We start from the raw sequence: 22,901 nt of genomic DNA, 5'->3' as shown, positions 1-22,901 counted from the left end.
GGCAGGTCCCGCTGATGATTGGGGTTCATTTGCATCAATCGCTATCTCCACGACGATTTCTTCCTTGGATTGAGTACTCGTCGATGTATTAGAAACTGTCACAGCTTTGCGGTGTATTCGTTCAAATCAACGAAGTTCATGGAGAGCGCTTCTTGGTCAGGCGGTGGAGAACTGAGTACTCCCGCATACCCTTGAGTTCTCTGACGATCTGAAATCAGCCTTGCATTGAGATCGGTGTTTTGGCCAATTAGTTTTTTGTTTTCAGCGCATGAAATGCCAGTGTGTATGGCATTCATACAATGCTTGCACGTCTGTGGTTGCCCTCTGTAGGTAACAAGTATCTGTTCGCCCTGTATCGTTACGAACGACTTGATGTATCTGTGTAAGATCATTTTGGCTACTTGGACTCCCGATGGTCTGCTTTTGAATGTGTAGATATCTCCCCACATCTGTTCTTGGAGGGTAATGACTTCACCATATTGTTTGAGGTACGCCACAATGTCGTCGTTTCGGATGTTTTCAGAGATGTCGTGAATCTTAACCTCTACGCCCCCATCCTCCATTACCAATCTAACCTTGACCTTGGTTTTGTTAATGGTAATCTCGTGCTTACCGTTATGTGGATCGACAGTGTCCTGTGCAATAGGCCGTCCCTTATTTTTCGAAAATGCGAAATGTTATAAGTTCGTCATTGTAAAGTGCTCGTTTGGCAAGAAAAAAATCAGGTAAAAAATTGAAGTCCGTACGTGGACGCTAAGTGGTCCCCCAACGGCCCTAAAGGTATTAGGTGTTGATGACCCTCGAGCGCCAAATTGAGCTCGCTGCTCCAGTGTACGCAAAATGAGTACGAAAATCCACTAGTAACAAATTGTTAATCAGCATAGAATTTTAAGTAAAATAATATTTTATAATGTGGATATCTTCATTACACTGCACGCTGACATAAAATTCAGAACTACAAAGAGACCATTCAAAAATGACGTAACACAACATGGGGTGGTAAAGGTGGTGGTCTTCCGTAGTGTTATGGTCCACAAAAAAAATTAAATTTTTCATACAAAAGCTGTTACGTGGGGGTCTAAAATCGGCAAATTTTGCGTTACGTAATACATATTTGAATTACCCCAAAGAAAACAAACATCTATGCTGATTATCATCGCGCGCAGGACAATTTGTTACGGGTGGAGTTTTGTACTTATGTTGCATGCACTAGAGCAGCGAGCTCGATTTCGCGATCGGGATCATCTATGTCTAATACCTTCAGGGACGTTGGGGGACCACTTAGTGTCCATGTACGGACTTCAAATTTTTACCTGATTTTTTTCTTACCAAAATGAGCACTTTACAATGACGAACTTATAACATTTCGCATTTTTGAAAAATAAGGGACGGCCTACTGTGTAATTTTGAGGGTTGCACATTTGACATGTACACAGTTTTGCACATGGTTCATCTGCAGTCTCACCACCTGTTCCAGCTTCAAGCCCAGAACGTTGTACACAAACAAGTGCAAATCCTCGAATGAAGGACGCTTAGTCAGGAAGTTAGTCAGGTCAACCCTGAATGTATTATCTCTTGGTTTCACTTGAGCCATGTTGCGTTGTGCATTGAACTAATGAACTTCACACAGAGTGTCGCCAGAAAAACTGACGTGAAAAACAGAAGATTTTCTACACCCTAGGTGTATACAAAAAAACTCCAACGAACCCTATCAGCGCAGTGATTTTACGTCTGAACGCGGTGAACGCACGAGGCAAACTTATTGAAAGGAGCCAAAATCTATTTTTTTTATTGTCAATTATAAAAGGTTTTGTCACATAAATGCTAAACGAACACTTTTGGCGTTTCCACTGAGCATGAATGTTAAAGAAGCATACTTCCCAAAAAATATCTGATGAATTTAATTGCATATACTCATTTTGTAACAAAAACTACTTTATTAGTTAAACTTTATTTCACCATAAAAACGTATTTGGCCAGCCTCAGAGAAAATGTCTTCAAAAACCATTTGGGAACCCCTATTAAAACTGCAATCCTGTTAAATGCAAGCTTTCAATCCATATTATATATGAAAAATGTCGGAACTGAGCTGTAACCATCTCTTGCTTTCAATGGTCAATAAAAACTACCAGAACCAGTTTTGGCCAGAGATCTAGTTTCGGTTCCTAAATTGGCGTGATTGACCAATTGATTTCTTTTGAGAGTGACTGAATTACAAGTAGACTGGCCAAGTTAGGTGCACGGGAGTTAAAATAACCCACAATTCTCTTTTTACGACCGTTATCGGGGGTCGTAAAAAGGAATCGGTCATAAAACAGTCAGGTTAAGAATTGTATTTATGAAAAAAATGCAACGTCTATATGTTGAAATATCCGAGCTATTCGGCAAAGTTGAAGCATGGATTGGGAACTTTCCAAAATGGTCATTTAAGTTTCCATATTCTGATAATAGATGGCAACACTGCTCGATTGTTATCAAAATTTATGGGGTGTTACATGCAGATGCTAAAAATTTTTAAAGATATCGATACCAAATGTCCACCACAGTTGAAGAAAGTGTTGCATGCTGTACAGTCGGCCGAAGCACAAACGTTCACAACAGTATTTAAGAAGAATTGAGAAAAGATCAAAATCGTAACACTTGAGCGGAATATGAAAATAGAATGCTGGGTAACATTTGTTTTTCTTCTAGGAATATCCTTCAACTGTAATCTAGTTTTTGATTAATGTTTCAAAATTATGCTCAAGCGAAATTGACAAAACTCGATATATAAAATATCTGCACGTTATGTAAGTCGAATCTTGAGCAAATTATCAGTACCGTAATTTCGGGTGAAATTGATCATTTTTCACGGTTTATCTAGTCTGTTTTCTGTAATGTTAACAATGCCAAACAACTAAATGCAGGAAAACAAGTACGAAGGTGAGCCTCATCGATTTATGTAACGGAATTTTCTAACAAATGTCATTTAAGTGATAACAAATACCACTAAAATAAAAAATCAGAGGATCTATTTTCGGGGTGAAATTGATCACTTGTCAAAGCCATTATTGTTAGTTTCCAAAACATCTCTATATGATAAATTTGAACTCCGTGAATCCGAATATGCTAGTAAAATTCTTAACTATTCAATATTTATATTATAATAATAACGAATAATTAAATTTCATGAATTACGCGGTAAACGCCTAAATGTATGCAATTTCCTAAGGAATTCAATAATATCTAACTGAAATTCAATTACTTCAACCATATGAGCTGATTGGTACGAGTTTTGGTGATGAAATCTGGTTTGGGGATGGATATATCTCAAGCATCCTCACAAACTTTCAGGTATATACCATGTTCAAATCCTTGATTATAAATAGAAGTTCATAGGTGTTTGTCAATACTGCACCGTGCATGATTTCGAAATTTTACGTTATTTTCATAGTAATAAACATTCTTTAACGCAAAAAAACTTCACAACACACAATTCTTTTATAGTTACGACAAGCAACGTTCATTTACTGCAGCTTACATTGATATTTGTGCTCTATTAGGAATAAATAAAATCGTGTAATACGATGATCAATTTCACCCTTCTGATCAATTACACCCGATTTTACGGTATGTATTTTTGTGTTACACATTGCGTTCGGGAAAGCTAAACACAATCATTTGTTTACGCTGGAAATACTGATAAAATGGTTTGAATTAGTTAAATGCAGTTAGGTTTCCTATAAGACACATGGATGGGGGCGTTAAAGGAGACCCAGGGGTTATGGGATTTAATTAATGTGGGGGTATTGTTGAATATTTCGTATGCATTATATATCTATCTATACAGTACTGTCTTCGGTGAAGTTTCAGTACTCAGTACGATCTACCTTTAGGATTATCTTTTTAGCTGAAATCGGCGACCAGTAGCTAGGGGGGGGGGGTTGATTTGCGGTGGGCGCGATTCGCACCGGGCCCCGGGTTCTTAAGGGCCCCGAAATCACGTCTAACATATCTGATAGCAATAGATATTCGGTTTTAGCAAACAACAATGTTTAGAGGCAGGGAGAATCAGGTTTGAGGGGACCTGAATTGGTAATATGTTGAGGCCTCTTTTTTAATAGTTCATAGGGTTTTTGGATTAAAATATTCATTATTCTGTTAATCATCGAATATCCGAGTGTCCTTTTAATACTTTAGCCTGAGGAAGCCAGGAATTGGTTTGTAAAACTTTTAATTGTAATTCACATGCTGAACCAAACCGGTCATAGAGACAGCGAATGTTTGTACTCAATATTTTATACATTTTTGAAAAATAATTTGTTATTTTTCAAAAATGTATAAAATATTGAGTACAAACAATGGTCCCTAAAATCTTTATTCCGCAAATAAAAATGTAGGTATCTGAAGTCATTTTTCCCGTTCTGAGATGAATTTGAATCCCGTTTTTTCCGGATGAATTCTTCATTATGGCAAATCATCAGGAATTCTTATAGTGAATCACCTCGAGACTTTTACAGGAATACGTACAAAAACTCCTTCAAGGGTCTCTCCATAAATTGTTATAAAGATTATTACCTGAAGTTCGTCTTGGAAATCGGTCAATGATTGCTCAAGATATGCTTAGAATTTACTCCGAGAAATTCTTTAGCAGTCCAATAATGGAATTATTTCACAAATTAATCCAGAATTTTTTACAGGATTTTTCAAAAAAATTTCTTCCATTTTTTCAGTATTACTCTTTCAGATTAATAATTAGAGAAATATTTCTTCAGAACTGCTTCCAGGAAAATTTGCAAAGGTCGACTTAAAAGGTTATTTTAACTGCTTTCAATCGTTGTAAAAACAATAAGTGTTGTGTCCTGTTTCACGTTGCGTTTTATGAGTGTTTATTTTAAGGTTGAATAAATTCATGTAGAAATTTTTCAGAGGAATCATACAAGAATTTGTCGAAAAAGTATTTTTTAGTAATGATTACAGTCTACATTAAAACCATGCCTCTAAGAACTATCCCAGTGATTATCCTAGGAGTTGCTCCATAAATTCTTTCAGGAATTTCACAACAAATTCAATGGAGAACTTCTCAAAATTTCTCCTGTAGTTTTAAGTTCTTTCAAAGATTTTATGGAGAATTTATTTCAAAAAGTATTCATGGAATCTTTGAAAAAACTATAGGAGAAAATTTTGAGAAATTCTCGACTGAATTTATTGAGAAAATCCTTCATTTTTTCGACCAATTCAATACTATCTTAAGAGTTCAAAAGAAATCCGAAAATCTTCACTTCTCTCTTGCAGAAAGTAAGCATGTATTTCACCATGCGGTGATATCTCTATGATTTATCTTGGAATTTTTTTTTTTCATTTTTTTCCCATATTATTTCTGAAAAATTTCCTTAGTATCTACTTGGAGATATTCCAAGAGAAATTCTGGATGAATTCTCTGGAAAAAAATTGAAGAACCTATTGTAAAATTCCTAAAGAAAACTTGGGAGAAACCACTCAATGTAGCTTTGGACAAATTTCTAGTTGGAATATTGAAGAAGTTCTGAATTAACATAAGAGTGCATTAAAAAAATCTACGAATGAATCTCTGGAGTGATTTCTGAAATCTATGGAAAAATCGTTGGATGAGTTCAGAGAAACATCACTTCTTAGAGAAATTTTGGAACGAATTTTTGATGAAATACTTAGTTTAATTTCTGAGGGTATCCTTGGAAGATTTTCTGGAAAGGATCTCAAGCAAAATTCTCTAGAGTAGTCCTTAGATTTTTTGAAAGTATCACTTATTGTACTACTGAAGAAATATTTGAATTAATAGATGAACGAAACTTTCATCAAATACCTAAGTCAAATTTTGATGAGATTTTAGAATAATATTAATATATTAATATCAAATACATACAATAATATTTGGCGTAACGTCCCGAGGAATTCCCACAGAAATATTTATTAAGCTTCTTTGAGCGATGTTTTGTTGAATTCTCTGAGGAATCCATATTAAAATGTGATTCCTGTTCAGTCACCTTTTGGTCACGTTTTTCTGCCTTGAGGTCTCTTTATTGCATATTTTATGACACCTCGCTGCTACCAGCCCAGACGTGGATTACTCTTCATCAATTGACATTTTGATTCCTCAATAACTAATAAAAAACGACCTAAATAATTAGATTAACACAAGTTCTATTATTTCCAATCGCAAATCTTCTTATTGATGGAAAAGATATAAGGAGGATTCACTTAATGACGTAAAGTGGTGCGTAAATCATGTTGAACTGATTATCCTAAATGTTTCATGACATTGCGTAAATTGCCAATGAAACATTTCAGAATGATGTCATTTGGCACTTTGTTGATCTAAGAATGCTAAAGATATTAGACAAATGACAGTCAACAAACATTATGAAATCTGGTTGCGAAGCAGAAAACGATAAAATTGTGTACATTGAGGAAAATGAGGAATAAGCAAAAACATTGGACATATTTCAACATTTATGTGAATACAGCTAATCCTAAAGGACACTCTAAGCAATTCCAGCTTCGTTGGTCTCCATTTTGATTAACAAGCAAATTTTAAGTTTTTATTGGGTATTACCATTTGTTTATAGGTTTAATATAACTGCATAAAGAAAAGTTGATGTCGTATGGTGATTTGTAGGCCTTTGAGTGTTATGGCCGGAATAGGTGATTAAATTTCAAATTGGATGAAACCGAACAGAAACGACGACAAACAGTTCACTGACCGTTATGGCCTAGGATCTCATTCTAATAATGCAATCCGCTATATAACATTTTTATGTATTGACCCCAGTACTGGGCTATCTTTTTGCTAATTAGGTATTACATGAATGATGCCGATGGTCTGACGCCCCCGATGCAGCAGACGCCCCGACGGAAACGAAATTGTATGAATCTGCCTCAAAACAAACCATGTTGGTGAACGGTTGCGATACAACTCTGGTGTACCAACCATTTACCTAAGATTATGTATTTGATCTTCCTCAGTAATGTAGAATAGGTTAGACAAATGAGCAATTTTGAAATAAATGAATGACGTTTGCACCAGACAACTAGATTACCCATCGCGCATTTGACATTTGCAAAAAATAAAGTTGATCATTTTATGTGAAATATTTCATTGCAAACGTTACGCAGAATACAACTTTACGCGAGTTTAAGTGAATACCCTTATTGTGATTTCGATTACTTAATTTAAGTAGAGGGTCTCGTTTCCCGGACTCGAAAAAATCCCGGGATACGGAATTTTATTTTAAAAAATCCCGGGATTCCCGCGACAAAAATCAAACGGCTATAGAACAATCAGAGCGGGTTTTGGAGCAATGTTTAGTTCTATACAGTAGTTTCATAATAACCGAACCTGTTTTAGAAGGTGAAGTTGAGTTCTTTGAGGAAAAAAAAAAACAATGCAATCTCAGATTTCATTCATCAAAATTTCACCTATCTGCAATCGAAGTTAATGATCACTTGTTTAAGTTAATTTGAATCGAAAATCAATCGTGATGCACAAGGTGGTAATACCAATCACTCTCAAATTTTACCAAGAAATCTATAAAAATCTACTCTTATGATCATGCAATTTATTTAGATTGTTGTGTCATATGAAATCTTCATGCTTTTGAATCAGTCCTGCCCAACCTTTTTGGCTTTTTTCGACATAAATTGTTGGTGCGTTCGCAAGAATAAACCGGTATGAGCAAAATAGAGCAAACTTAGTCTCAGTTGAAAGCTTGGTAGTATATATCTCTAATACATGCTGAAAATTTCAAATTTAGGGAAAGTGTACCAGTTATGGCCATAGTGGTTCCCTATTTGGTAACTTTCACATTTTAAATCTTTTTGAATGTTTTAACGTCAAGTTCTATCTTAAATCTAACTATTATAACACACAAAAAATTTCAAAATTTGAAGGCATAAAAGTAATCACGTATGGCGAAATAGGGAACCATTATGTCCATAACTGGTACACCTACCCTATATAAACCTATTTGCTACCAATTCAATTGAGTCCAAAAAATGATCCGGCCCGCGGGCTGGACTGATTTTTACCTTTGCTTGCATCGCTAGCAAAGAGTTTGACATAAATTTAAAAATATTCAGCATGTATTATGCAGATTTACTAACAAGTTTTCTTTTGAGACTAAGTTTGTTCATAATGATTTACCTTGCGAACGCACCAACAATTTATGTCGAAAAAGAGCCAAAAAGGTTGGGCAGCTCTGTTTAAATGATTGGCATAACATCCATGTTAGACGTTTTAGAGCCACGTTAGACCAGGAAAAGTGTAAGGTACACCGGGAAAATTGAAATGGTTACGGGAAGATAAAAAATCAACCATCAAATCAATTGTTGACAAATGGAACACATAGTATATTACGTAACAAACATACCAGAGAAACACAAGTTTAAGCATAAGTGGTCTTAAATGTCAGTAAAACTCTTAGAGAGTAAGCTGCATGCAATAACTACAATACATTCTTGCATCAACAGTCACAAAAAAACATGTTGCTTGTTATGTGCCATTATTTGTAAAAATACAACAGCATTTTCAAGTTAAACATGAAATTTCGGGAAATCCCGGGATTTTCGAAAATATCCCGGGATTCGGGATTTTTTAGATCTCGGAATTTCCCGGGATTTTTGTCCCGGGATTCCCGGGACAAGACCCTCTAGATTTAAGTCAATTGTATGTTAGCTTAACGGCACAAACCACGATATGAAAGGGCCCATGATACTTGTTTTTCGGATATCTTAGGATCCTGACCATTTTGATAGATGATGTCTCCGGCAAAGTTGTTCAGCAGCTCAAGGACTACCATTATTCTAGCCAAGAGATTCGAGATTGTTCCACCAGGTAGCTCTAGTAAGCCAATGATCTCCTGCCGAAGATGGTTTTTCTATATTCAATCTAGATCGCGAGGTATTCCATGTTGAGCATGCAAAACCAAGGGTGTTGTACAAAGTACATCGCGCGACCACTCGTGTTACAAAAATTCGCGTGGCAACCGAAAGGTTAAATAAAAGCAAAATACTTATTTATCGTAGGCAACTTGTAATAATGCTCAAAACTGTAGCTTTCTGATGGTAATTCGATTTATAACACAATTATTTTATTGCAAGCTAATGCAATACGTTAAACATGTCACAATTTATCTTACAAGTTGAAAATGGCGCTGAAGTAACAACTGTTACATAAAGCACATGGTACTAACATTAACAATATATTTTTGTTCGAAATACATTCCGTATCATTGTATCTCCAACTTTCTATAAGAAGACCCATTTGAAAACTTTTTCTAAATGAGCTATGACGGAAGGTCCCACTTACCTCGTGGTACCTTATATCTGCTTTCGAAAGCAGCATCATCCAATTTAATTTTTCATATCAACGCTGTTGTTCATTTTGCATCCCAACACACCGGTTTGAATTTGCATGACATGAAATGTGTCCGAAACAGCCATCATAACACCGTCATCATGGCAATACAGTTGTTCTTCGATGTTCCGCTTTCCAATTTTCTCGCTCCTAGCGGCTATTCTCCTGGGAAAACTCCTCGCTAGAATTTCGTGTATCCCAGTAGCTTGTCAGTCCTTGTATGGGCTCGTGTACGTGTATGTACAAACCAATAAATTATGAACGATGTGAAAGTTCAACTCGCGACTTAAGTGAGGCTTCCATTCATATTTCATTTCACCGGCTCGATTCCGATCCGGTGGAAGCCTTGTACCGTTCACAGCAGAGACTGCTAGCTGTTCATAGTAGAAAAATACTCACCATTTGAATGCGTGATGTGGTATTGCAAATTCATATCCCAAGCCAATTGGAAAGGTCGGCTCCAAGTAGCATCGGTCTTGGAAGACTTGAATTATGTAAACTGATCAGTGTGCACAACATACTCTCGAACTGTGCATACACAAATCATTTTAGCTAACGGAAATTTTGATAATAAAACAAGATTTCTCAGTGCTACAAAACAACAAAAAAAAATCAATGTTACTATACTTATAGATCTCTTTTCGATCCTGCACTACTGGTCCCAAGTGCTCCCGATTTTTCGTTTCGGAAGCAAGCTCTGTGGTGGATTATAATTAAAAAAAAAAAACAAATAAAATTTTGAAAATGGTTCTGAAGCTTCCTTCCTGGTAAAGTAGTGATGCGTGTTACATAGAATTTGCAATTAAGATAAGAATAAGATTATTAATAATTTTAGACATAAACCATTGCATTGTTCTATTGCCACCATTAATGCGTTATATATTAGGTTAGCAAAATGTTAATGAATGCTAGATTTAGTGTTACTATTTTGAACGAAGATTTGGGAAATCTGTTTTGCATATAAGCTTGTCAGCGCTACTATGTCTTCATTAGCCTTACGAAACTTGTTGTTACTGTTTAATACTCATGAACCAACTTTCACAGCAACGTACCTACTTCCTAAAGTGCAGTCACCCCCAGTAGCTCATTGGCGTCATTATGCAAATGCCTATCGTAACGGGTGAAGTTTTAGAACATGCACTGAGCTATTCAACTTTCCTAGCGATGTTTCTGAAGGGGCCTTCCTTAGCCGAGTGGTTAGAGTCCGCGGCTACAAAGCAAAGCCATGCTGAAGGTGTCTGGGTTCGATTCCCGGTCGGTCCAGGATCTTTTCGTAATGGAAATTTCCTTGACTTCCCTGGGCATAGTGTATCATCGTACTTGCCACACGATATACGAATGCTAAAATGGCAACTTTGGCAAAGAATGCTCTCAGTTAATAACTGTGGAAGTGCTCATAAGAACACTAAGCTGAGAAGCAGGCTCTGTCCCAGTGAGGACGTTAATGCCAAGAAGAAGAAGCGATGTTTCATTCAAAGTTCGTCAGAGTCACAAGTGACATGGTATGCAGACATACCATTTAATGCAAATCTACGAAACGCCACCCGAGCAGAAGAAAATAACTACTGAATACCAAATTGAGATATTCCATACCAGATAATTTCCAATACATACAACCTGAATGAGGTATGAATGAGCCCTGAATAAGAGGTAAAATACCTTAAATAATATCTTCTACATATTCTACAAATACCAAGTTGATAATTAGATCAGGTATTGTAATATCTAAATAATACGTGATGGATTTTCATATAAAAGTGGAAATTTTGAACAGTAGTCCAATACCTCCAGCAGTCCTCAATAGCTATCGAATACCAAAATGAAGTATTTTTAGTTATTTTAAACATTTTTTTTCAAATACCATTATAATACCAAATTTAGGTATTAACAACTGAACAATACCTAATTATGGTATGATACCAAAATATGGTATTCATAAGTTATTGCGAGTTATTCTTTCCTCCTCGGGCAGACAGCCAAATCATGCCGCTGTTGAAATCAGGGCGGAAAAACTTTTGATGATATTATGGCTCAGAGCTTTCATTGCTTTCATACAAATCATGTAGGTACGGGAATGTTAATTTGTGCTTCGTTCCATTGTATACTGTTACTCTCGTTGTTGTGTAATAAATACACTTCGAGCTAGCTAAACATCATCTCAGATTAGGAGCAACTGGTTTCCTATGTATTGTCCTTCGCTGAACTATTGAAGAAAGAAACTTCAGATTCCACGAACAAAAATCTTGAACGTTGAGGCACGTACGTTCACACAAATTTTGTATGAAGGTAACTTTGCTGATGCCTTGAGCTGTCGGAATAAAATTTGGGAGTACATAGCAGGGTTTACGCCGGAAAGTATGCAAAACAGCGCGAACCGCAAAAAAATCCTGATGAAAGGTTAGAAGCTGGTAAATATTTTCTTCCACGGAAGTTTTCTGGGAATTGCCCATGGGAAAAATTATGTTTTTTTACAGAACGGCGATTGATAAGTTTGCGATCAGAGAAGTTGGTTTGTGAAATTTGCTCTCACTGTTTTGAATTGTATAATAGCGCCGCGATTTTGTTAACGAGGGGGGAATCTATAAAAAGATGAGAAGGTAACTCAGGGAGTGTGGGGATGCCGTACCTCATTCACTGCACATGAACAATTCTCGCTGAATTGCCCAAGTGGTACACGGAATGCGCAGACATTACCCTTTGCTTCAGACCCTTATCTCCCCGGAGCCACCTTACGGTATTTCTTCGGAGAGGGACCAGTGGATATAGCACTCAACTCATGTAGCAGAAGTAGCCTAGACAAACTGATTCTTCCAGCTGACTTAAACAATATCACAGGGGACCAACCTCGGCAGGGCTAATCTTTTGAAATTCTAGCATAATGTGAGTGACAGCCGTAGTTACTGCATGCCAGCACTCGGTATCCGCACATATCCTCTGGATCATATAGTCCGGGGACGTGTCCCCTCCGCATGTAGTGAGCATGCGATCTCTCACAACAATGAAACACGGGCAATCAAACACGATATGCTTCGCTGTTTCCTCTGCACTATCACAATTAAGGCACGCAGAAGATTCTGAGTGCCCGAACCTATGCAGATACTTCCTATAACAAGCATCCTAACAGAAACTCCGTCAGGTGGAAGTTCACTTCTCCATGATTTCTTTTATACCAATCTCTCACATTTGGTATTAGCCGATGGGTCCATCAACCTTTAGGAAGAAGATGAATTGAAGCCAAAGATCAAATTTTCAACAGCACGGATCTGGAGAACCAAACATCTGTTTGAGCTGAAAACCTAATCGATTGGTCACCACCAGCTAGTGACCAATCGATTAGGTTTTCAGCTTAAACGGATGTTTGGTTCTCCAGATCCGTGCTCTTGAAAATTTGGTGTTTGGCTTCGATTCATCTTCACCTTAGTGGAATGGGATGGGAATGGGATAACCAGATGCCAACCTCTGAGCGTTGTCTCTTTACACGCGTTGTGGACTCCTCTGGTACCTCTTTGGTTGAAGCCTTGAACGTCTTCCTTGATGATGAGCCCAATTGGCGTCATCCCGTTGCTCGGTCTTGCGGTTATTGATCACTACCACCTCGGTCTTGTGACGTACCTGTCCTACTATGGAGTGCGCTGCTGTCAATTCTACTTACTCCATCGATTCGCCATAGGCCACTGATGGTGATATCGTCGGCAAAGCCAACAATTTTAACACCCCACAATGGTAGGAAAAAAATATGTTTGGCCAAAACCAGTTTTTTGTCTTCATTGATGAAATATTTTATCTGAATATGTTGTTTGGCGTTTTTATTGTTTCAGAAAGGGTTATTCACATATCACGTTACTTTTCTTTAAGTGTTTTTTAATTTAATTAAAAATACATCCAAATTTGGCTGAAAGCACAAATTTTGTTTGTGTTTGACCGAGTTTGATCAAAATGTTCATGAAGAGTAGTTAAATATATTTTAAATGAACTTTGTATGGAAAATAATGTCAAAAAATGTGGAAAGCATTGAATTATCCAAATAGTTCTAACTTGAAAATCGGCAAATTTCTGCAAACATCTTCAACGCTTTTTGTAAGATCTGAGGATGCTTTTTGATGTGCAATATTCGAAATGGCAGCGACATAATGCGACAAGAGCTGTTTTGCATGTTCAAAATCATCAAAATTACTAAAGTGTAGGGGGAGATCCAAAACCGGACACCGTCGAAAAATAGTGAAACTATGGTCCAATCAAGATGTATATAAGAAAAAAAGGAAGCTATTATAGAGAGTAATGGTAGCGTAGAATGTTACATCCTTGAAGTATGTACGCTTTTTTTAGAAAAGTAGAGATATTCGAAAACTGATTAAAAATTGACGTATCTCCTTAAATTTGAACTTATTTAGTAATGATTTTGAATATGGGAAAATAGTTTGGATCTCGCAAGCATGATGGGAAAGCATCGTCATTTAAAGGTAATAATGTGTTTTGTATCACATTTTAACTAAATATGGTCAAACTACAATTTTAGTCTGGCGCCTCCTGACCCCAGTTTCGGACATCTCGTTTTTTTACATAATATCTTTGTAATTTTTGCACCCGTGTCTCCAAACACATTAATTTTTCATGGATTGTATCGATCATGGAATGACTCATTGAAGACGATTAGGGTAGAAGCATCGGGTTCGCTATGACCTAAATTGATGATGCACCGGTTTAGGTCGTAGCGCCATTTACACTAATGATGGATTATACATATTTTTTTCTATCTTTATTAACGAGATTTTTAGCCCTGGGCTAGTTCATCTCGGGACCAACGGCTTTACTTCCCGTCCGAAGGAAGTCGTCACTATAACTCTTACGTCATAAGTGACTATCTCGGGGATGGGATTCGATCCCAGGTCCGTGGCACGAGAGGCGTGTGTTCTAACCCCTACACCAGATCCGTCCCGGGATTATACAAAGTTCTACACTGCAACATGAAACATTTAGTTTTATAAAACATAGTCATATGACATGATAGATTCGTTTTTATTGATTAATAAAAAAATAAAAGAGAAATAAATCATTTTTGGGCCCTGGATTCGATCGAATGTTGGATCTGATTTATTTTGAGACGACTCCTGGTTTTGCTAACAAGATTCTTGGCTGAATTCAAGGAAATTTAATGAAATAATTAGCAGTTCAAGTTGAACTTTTATAAATTGATTGTTTTTCCAAATCCTTGCAAAATCCGTTGTGGAGTTCTAACAACATCTATATAAATAAAAATGGAGTGGTGTTTGTATGTCACGAAATGGCTTACGAACGGGCCACCAGATTTTGACCATTCTTTCACTAAAGTGTTCGTGAAGTGTTCCGACGTGTTTGTGTGTATAAAAAGTTCAGAATATTCACCGGGAAAGTCGAAAAAACGAGATTGAACGGAACTATAATTTTGCATGGGACGTTTCATGGCGTTTTTCAACAGCCTACTTAATGGCAAGACGAAGTTTGCCGGGACCACTAGTATTTTAATAAAGATATTTGGCAGAATTCTGTTAACATTTTCCAGAAGATAATAATGTCGCAATTTTTACAAAAATGAAAGAAGAGGGGCAAAATTCAAATCTATCTATAAAAACAAAATTGGAGTGGTGTTTGTAAACCACGGATGAGAACAGATGAACGGATTGACAATTTTTTTCACAGTTGCACTCGACAAGGGATGCGGCGTGACTGTGCGATGAAGAAGTTTGAGAATATCTCCGAATTAATCAAAAAACGGAAGAAAACAAATGCATAATTTTATATGGGGGATTAACTGACGTTTTACAACAGCCTACTTGATGGCAAGGCGAAGTTTGCCGGGACCACTAGTAAAATATAGTTTTTGTGGCAATATCAACTGATTTTTTTTTGGCAGATACTAACAGAATTTTTTGGCAGATATTAACAGAATCCTAAAGCTATAAAAGTTTGGTTCTTTATGATAGTGTAATGATTTCTGAGCAAAACAGTATATTTTTCAGATATCTTCTCGGAAATCGATCAAAATCATTAAAATAAAACTTCATTTATTGAGAGACAGATAACACAATGACAACTGGCTTTTTCCCGTAAATTTGAGTGGTTTCGGTTTATCGTGCACAGTTTAAGTAGATGAAAAAACCGAATTTAGTACTATACCATTTAATTCCACTAGAGTTTGTATCAAGGGGTGGATCACTTGCTCAATGTACATCAAATGCACATCGATTTGCATCAAATGCATTTTTTAGTCATTCACATCAACTTAGCTTTGACCTGTACCAGTTTTTTGAGCTATAGCAACGAGACATTGTTTGTTCTGAAAGATTTGAAACTGTTTATCTGGTGGTTTCACTCTTCCTAACAAAAATTAACTTGCTTAGATGTTCTACTATTAATCACAAACCTTATTCATTTAGGTTATTCAGCTGAAGTTCTGAAAATGTATTAATTTCGTATTAGAAGCCTGACTGATGCAGCTCAGTGATCAGTAAACATAATGGGAAAGAAGATGATGGCTTAACAAGCATATATTGTCGCACTTCCCCGTAGACGCAGTGCCATTTGGAATCAGGATTCATTGGAACCTACTCCCCGAGAAATGCGCAGCTTTACTAGTCTCATTACTGATGGTACTTGTAAATCTGCATCAAATAGAAATGATTTTTTTTCACAAATTATTTGTCCAAATAAATTGCTTAATTCTATTCAGCTTCGGTTTGGGTTTGGAACAGGTTCTGAGAGGTAAACTCTTGAGGTTGATTAATCTATTAATTTCAGAGAACTCGTTTACAGTCATTCTTTGAAGTAGGAATACTTCATCTACGGGGTTGTAAATGGTGTACCCATGGCATATGGGATTAGAACTAATAGGTAAGCCAGATTTCTAGCCGTTCAACCACAGACGAATTACCCTACCCGTACTCCATTGTACGCCGTATCAATTACTATGAAAATGTTCCCCAGTTGTTGAAAGGTCTATCGGGTCACATCGTTCCTAGAATCATTAGATTGGCGGGATACAACGGTACTGGATTAAAATAAGAGAGATGGAGTGTTCGTCTAGGAGTCATTTATTTCATGAGATTGTAATCACACATTCATGATTCACAGGGATCATTCAAATATTACGTAACGCAAATTTTGTCATTTTAAGACCCGCTCCCTCCCCCACGTAACAGCTTTTGTATGGAAAATTTAAAATTTTTGTTTGGACCGTAACACAATGGAAGACCCCCTCCCTCCCCCTGTTGCGTTATGTAATATTTGAACGAACCCTACAAGCTTGATAAAAAATCGCAATACAGGTTATTTCGAACTCCTTCCTTGCAGACTGCTCCTGCTGCCAATGAATCAACAGCCTCGACAAACAATTAAAGCTATTGTAGACAGGTTTGCATTTTCGTTGAACACGCCAAAATGCCGTCTTTATGATGCCTTACTAACTTTACTGTCCAGTGAGAGATTTGATGCTCTTTGGTATGAGCCAAGTGCCGATTCCAGAAACTTCATGAGTCCTAGGAAAGTTTCAGTCCCTCTTTGAATCTATTTTTGTGAAACAAGTTTGACACTTCAAAACAGGCAACAGTTAAACTGTTTGAGCAAGCCATGAATTGAAATTTGTTGAGTGTGCATTTAAATGCATTTCAATGTTTGAAATTATTTCAATGCATCAGGAGTGATCCACCCCTTGGTTTGTATCCTTTGACAGATACGCGAAGTCGAGTCTAGTACACGACACTGAAGACGGCCTTACAGTTGAGGTCGAAATACGCGTATCTGTCAAAGGATACAAAATCTAGTGGAATTAAATGGTATAGTACTAAATTCGATTTTTTCATCTACTTATAGGTATTCTACTAAACAGCTCGAAGATTTATTATCATGTGCACAGTTTGTTTACCAATTGCTCTATATGTCCATTAGTGAGATTTGAACACACGATTACTCGCATATGCTCATCATACACAGTTTGTTTTGTTTTCCTCAACGAAACTTGCACACGCTTTTCAGACTGATCAAAATACATATGGAAATATTACCCAACTTATGTTTACCCTGGTTCTTGGTGTTTTTCGAGACAGAGAGCATAATTTTTTCCTCTGAGTATAACGTATTTCGAGCTATTCTGATCAATAAGATCTAGTGGGATGTCTTCGAAATATTTTTAAAACTAGTGCAGGTTGGATGTTTATCGAATTATGTAATTTTGACAAAAAGTGAAATTTTTGATTCTGTTGTGAAGTTGATCAATTACTTCGAAAGGTTCCCAAAACTAAAGAGATATACTACTCAACAATTATGAGGTTACTGAATTTGAATCAAGTTAAAGGCCGCGATCCAGATCTCCTAGAAAACTTATTCAACTTGTTATGCTCATGTTCATTTTGGGATCTACAAATTGTCAGTTTCCTACACGTTATGTGGAACTTTTAATACTTCAAACTTTATGTGTATAACAATACTTACCGTCAAAGTTTGTATTAATTTCGATGCGGAAAAGTTATTTTTTGATGGTTTAGAGAATTGTTGTATTTTGCCATATAGAAGAAACGAAGAATTTTGTATGGAGACTGCAAGCATGCTGAAAAAATCGGTTTAATCGAAATTTAATCGCGCAATTTAAATCAAATTATGTCTGAAATGAAAGTTCAAGTTCTATTTTGCATGTTTGGTGGATTAGATTACAAAAAAGTATGATAAATTGTACTTTAAATTTCATGTAATCATTCATAAAATTAGTGTTTTATACAACTTTGGCGACCTGTAGCTAAAAATTGTGACTTGCTGGAACATTTCTGAGAATGGCACCATTTTTGTTACGCTGTGTTATCAGTATTTGTAAAGTTAAAAAAACTCATAATTGATGGAAGAATTGCTTTTTCAGCAATTTTTCATTCCACGCAATTTTTTGAGAACCGAAATAATAAGACAATTTTCTATGAGTTATGTATTTTTTGCAGTTGGATGAAAAAAAAAACACTTAAAAATTTCATATTTTGAAACGTACTTGCGGTCCCCTGAGATGTTGTCATGGCCCCATAGGGGTCCACGGACCACCTATTGGGAAATTCTACACTAGGTAGTAGGGTCCTATCATTTCGTTCCACACCTAATTTGCTTTTGAATATTTTGAATCATAGTTTCAATGCCAACCCGATTCAGGTTCGACTGAACTTCAATTTGCTTGACGTTTGTTTGTTTATATGTTGATCGCCGACCCAGTTCCTAAAAACGATAACGACATAAATCACATTCTCAGTATTCGCCCATAATTTAGGATCATTTCGGAGAAAACTGACACTGCATAAGTTCTTCAAAGTTTGCACGGAAAAAGCAAGCAATTAATTGGATCAGTCATAGTTTCTGTATATGTGCTCTTAAGGGTTTGTATCGTACTGATAATGTTTAAAAGGTTCATAGGCTATAACTTTGTTGAATACCGTTTTCAAATCAGATGCTTGGTTTTAATGGGTAATTAGTTAATGTTTTTTTTTTGAACCACCTTACTGGGTAGTCTAAACGAACTAGGATAAACATTAGAGCCAAATTTTTAGTTCGTTCATCGCCTAAATTCCATTCTTTCAAAATTTCCCGAATTATTAAGAAATTGTTCGGGGGCGCAAAACAAGCCTTCAGTAGGAAATTTAGTTTTGGAGTGAACATACAGCCTTAGTACATCTACGTGAAAAGTTAAAACAGCTCAATTGTTTAACAACTCGAATGTGATATTTTCATCTTATTCCAATAAATTGGGATCAAGTCGATCAAAGTATTGATTAATCATAATTATGCTTTTACAAAAAAAAATGCAATAAATATTTTTTTCGCTTCCACGTCATATAAAATCCCTATATCTTCTGAAATACGAAAAACTTTTCACCGTAGCAGTCTCGGTTCCCGCGTTAGCAAGATTCGATCTTAGCACCTGTTCCACTTCTACACACTTTCTTCCGTGGAGGAACGTCACAGCTGTCGCATACCTACCTATTCCCGAAACAAAAGCAAAAAAAAAAAAAAACCCTGACTTGATGCGCCATTCAGTTGCTCCATCTTACTCTTGAGCTTTTGAGAGGAGAAATTTTTAATTACTGCTAAACACCCTCGCGGTGTGTTAAACCACACTCAGCTAGCCTCAGCCCCCCCCTTCTACGCTAACATCCGGCCGACTAGTGCTAGGAAAATGGTTAGAACTTTTCTTCGCCAGTAGTCGGTGTGGCAAAGAACGCACAGAGGGAAAACATTTCAGAAGTCGCTAAATTCAAAATGTTGTTATTAAACTTTTTCTATTTTAAAAATCACAAGGAATCGATTTCCGATTTGTCTATTTCATCTCATCTTCTCATACAAATACTTGATAGTATGATTTTTTACTGGCAAATAGGTATAGGATAATATTTTAAACCAGCGGCTTCCAAAAGTTACCACTTCGGGTCCATATTTGCCCGCAGTGTAATGGTGGCATTTTTCTTGAAGGATGATTCTTATATTCTAAGAACACTTGTATAGAAGACTCTTTTTGCTTGGTCTTCAGGAGCCACTTCGGCAGCCACCGCCGCCACCATCACGGCAAACAATGCTACCCCGGGATATAGTTTGGATGGAAGATGATGTAGGTAACTCCTCCCCTTTCTGCAGTCAGTTTCTTACATTTGTATGAACCTGACCTGACCGAGCGACCGACCCAGCCATTGTTGACGATTGCCTCGAGTGTTGTTATGCTCTTCAATCTCACTTTTGCATGTAGTGGATGATGGAAAAAGCGTTTATTCTCGGATACGGAAAGTTGGTAGCAGCTCCTCGATGGAGAAACATTATTGTGTGACGGTAAGGTCTGTGAGCTTAGGTAAAATGCATTTGTGAGGTAAGACAGCCCAACATGTAGCAATCATTCGTAGAAGTATCTACTACAATTGTATTTCGGTGAATGATGTTAGGACATGTAAACCTTTAGCCGTTGCTTTGAGTTAACTGTAATTAGATTGTATATCGTTATAAATTCGCTATTAAAAGGATACATCTTAAACTTCTTTGAAATCATTGTGTTTACAGTATTTTCTACCCTTTTGTTCCATTATGTAGGTGAAAGTGGATAAAATTGCATTATTATTTTTTATTTTTATATTATCAAATAGTTGTTGCACCATCAAATGGTGAACTATTCATAGGCGAAAAATTCAAATCATAAACTGAAGTGTGTTGGACCTAACGAGATTGGTCAGCGCAAGTCATGTATAAAGTTATTATGTAAATTACATGTCTCGTTTGGAATGACAATCACCTTGAACTATGGCTTCATACTGGAAACAGGAACCGTCAACTACAACATTCCTATGTCAAAACAAAATGTTAGAGATACCTATAGAGAATGCCACGACGACGGAATCGATCACGTTTATCTTTGAATGCAATCAGTCAGCACACTTACCGGCATATCCGACGAGCAATCCCAGCAATGGAACCACCAGGTAGCTTTTGTTGACCATCTTGATGGTGATGTTTACGCGTAACACCGAATTAAGATTATCGTGACCTTTAATTTTTTGAGCGATACAATTACGTTGCTAAGGACCCGTTGCAATTTCTTGGTCTCTTTTGGGGGGGATGGATGCTATTCACTTTCTTCTCGGAAAATTAAATCACCAAACCGGTAGGCTTCCTTCCCTCTTCTATTCACTATACACTCAACCTATCTAGATCTATGTACACCACCTCGGGCCTATGTACAACTATACCGACAAAAACGAAGAGAACTTCACTTCACTTGAATTTCGTTGGATAATTTAGACACAAGTACTAGCAAACGACGAATTTAAATTACTTCACTAGCTTCGTTACACTTAAAATGACCTTTCCTCCTTCTTAAGCTGCCTTCAAACACATTCAGGAACATTACACCATCAGGCTTAGTTTCGTTAAGAACTATAGAGGACTAATTGCTGGAGCAAAGCATTTGGTCGTACTACGGTAAAATCCATGTCCTCGCAAAGGGGGGACGCTTCCGGTATGTTAATGATGAGACGTATTGGACGGCTTATGCCAGATGATTTCTAGGAACGATTTCGAACGATTTTCTCCGAGTTGGTCAATGTTCACACAATATGCACAGATGACGATATCCTGTGGATGGGAAAGAAAGAAAGAGTTGGTTGAATATGTGTACACTAAAACTTTAATTTAAGTAACTTCTATTTACGCAAATTATATTAAACGTAATTCCATTTACGTTATATAACGTAAATGAAGTTAGTCGGCATTTGAGGCTTCGCGGCATTTGTATAGCACAAACTTATGAATGGTTTGTAAACCCGAAACATTGATGCTTGTGCTAACCCAAAGGAACATCTTATTGGTAACTATATTGGTTACATATCCGTGATTATGTAAAATATGTCTGCTTTAACTTGCGAAGGAGTGTAGTATAGGTATTTAGGTTTAAGAAGGTAACACGTGTTCATCGGGTGCTTTATTATTGTAATTAGTACAGTCACCCCACAGTTATGAATAGCACACACATATGGATCAAAGTTGGATTAAAACGGGGATATCTCATCGAAAAGAGTTGCAATTACGCAGAACACATTTTCTATATGTGAACCATAAATCTGTTCAGCATCGCAATCAATTATAATATGCTTAAGCATATTTTTTCCGTCCGTGGAAATAAAATGTCAACCGTATTCTCAGAAGCGTTGATTCATAACTGTGGGGCATTGAAGACCATACCACAGTTATGAATCAAAGATAAGACAATTTCGAAGCAAACGCCAAAACGTATGCTTTCACTAGCACACCATTCAATTACCTCACGTATAAATTGCTTCTCGTTCTTTCTGGGACAAAGTAGCTTCTCAGATTAGTGTTCTTATGAGCCTTCCACAGTTATCAGCTGAGAGCTTTCTTTGCCGATTGACCATTTTTGCATGTGTATATCGTGTGGCAGGTACGATGAGATACTCTATGCCCTGGAAATCGAGAAAATTTCCTTTACGAAAAGATCCTCGACCAGTGGGATTCGAACTCACGACCCTCAGCATGGTCATGCTGAATAGCTGCGCGTTTACCGCTACGGCTATCTGGGCCCCTCCGGAATATTTGGTGTTATAATGTTTTGATCCATAATATGAGTCGATTTGATCCATATCCTCTCCCAATGATCCACATCTGTGGGGTGGCAATCGTTTGAAATTTTTATCGAAATCGTCAGTTTTTCGTAAATAATTGGGTATTTTGAGGTGTATTCTTGAAAAGAACAACATTCTGCAGTGCCAAGGAGGTAATTTTGTTTTGTACTGCGTCACCATGTTTTTAAATCATATTTTGTTCTGAAAAATGACCCGTAGTTGATCCATAACTGTGGGGTGACTGTATTATTAAGATTTTGCGAAAAAGAGCCTATATTTATTATGGTGTATTTCATTGGCAGCGCGGATAGTGTTACCAAGCATTTAGCCGCAAGGAGTGTGGGTTCGATTCCCGCTTCAGTCCGAAAAACTTGTTATCAGGAAAGTATTTCGACTGTGTCACTGGGTCACTG

At 36.9% G+C, this 22,901-nt stretch overlaps 1 protein-coding gene across 2 annotated transcripts in view; it reads right to left on the bottom strand.

Annotated features, from left to right (window-relative positions):
- LOC5569942 overlaps nucleotides 1–22,901 on the bottom strand; it is a 228,339-nt gene that overhangs the window by 147,348 nt on the left and 58,090 nt on the right. For both annotated transcript variants that reach the window (XM_021848798.1, XM_001658787.2), the window contains exon 2: nucleotides 20,793–21,484. In XM_021848798.1, the coding sequence (XP_021704490.1) occupies nucleotides 20,793–20,850 (58 nt within the window). In that variant the 5' untranslated portion in view covers nucleotides 20,851–21,484. The remainder of the gene's footprint in view (nucleotides 1–20,792; nucleotides 21,485–22,901) is intronic.

This window comes from Aedes aegypti, chromosome 3 (genome assembly GCF_002204515.2).
Source record: "Aedes aegypti strain LVP_AGWG chromosome 3, AaegL5.0 Primary Assembly, whole genome shotgun sequence".
Classification (NCBI taxonomy): Eukaryota; Metazoa; Arthropoda; class Insecta; order Diptera; family Culicidae; genus Aedes; species Aedes aegypti.
Note: the sequence above shows the minus strand (reverse complement) of the source record. Positions and strands in the feature narration are given on the sequence as shown.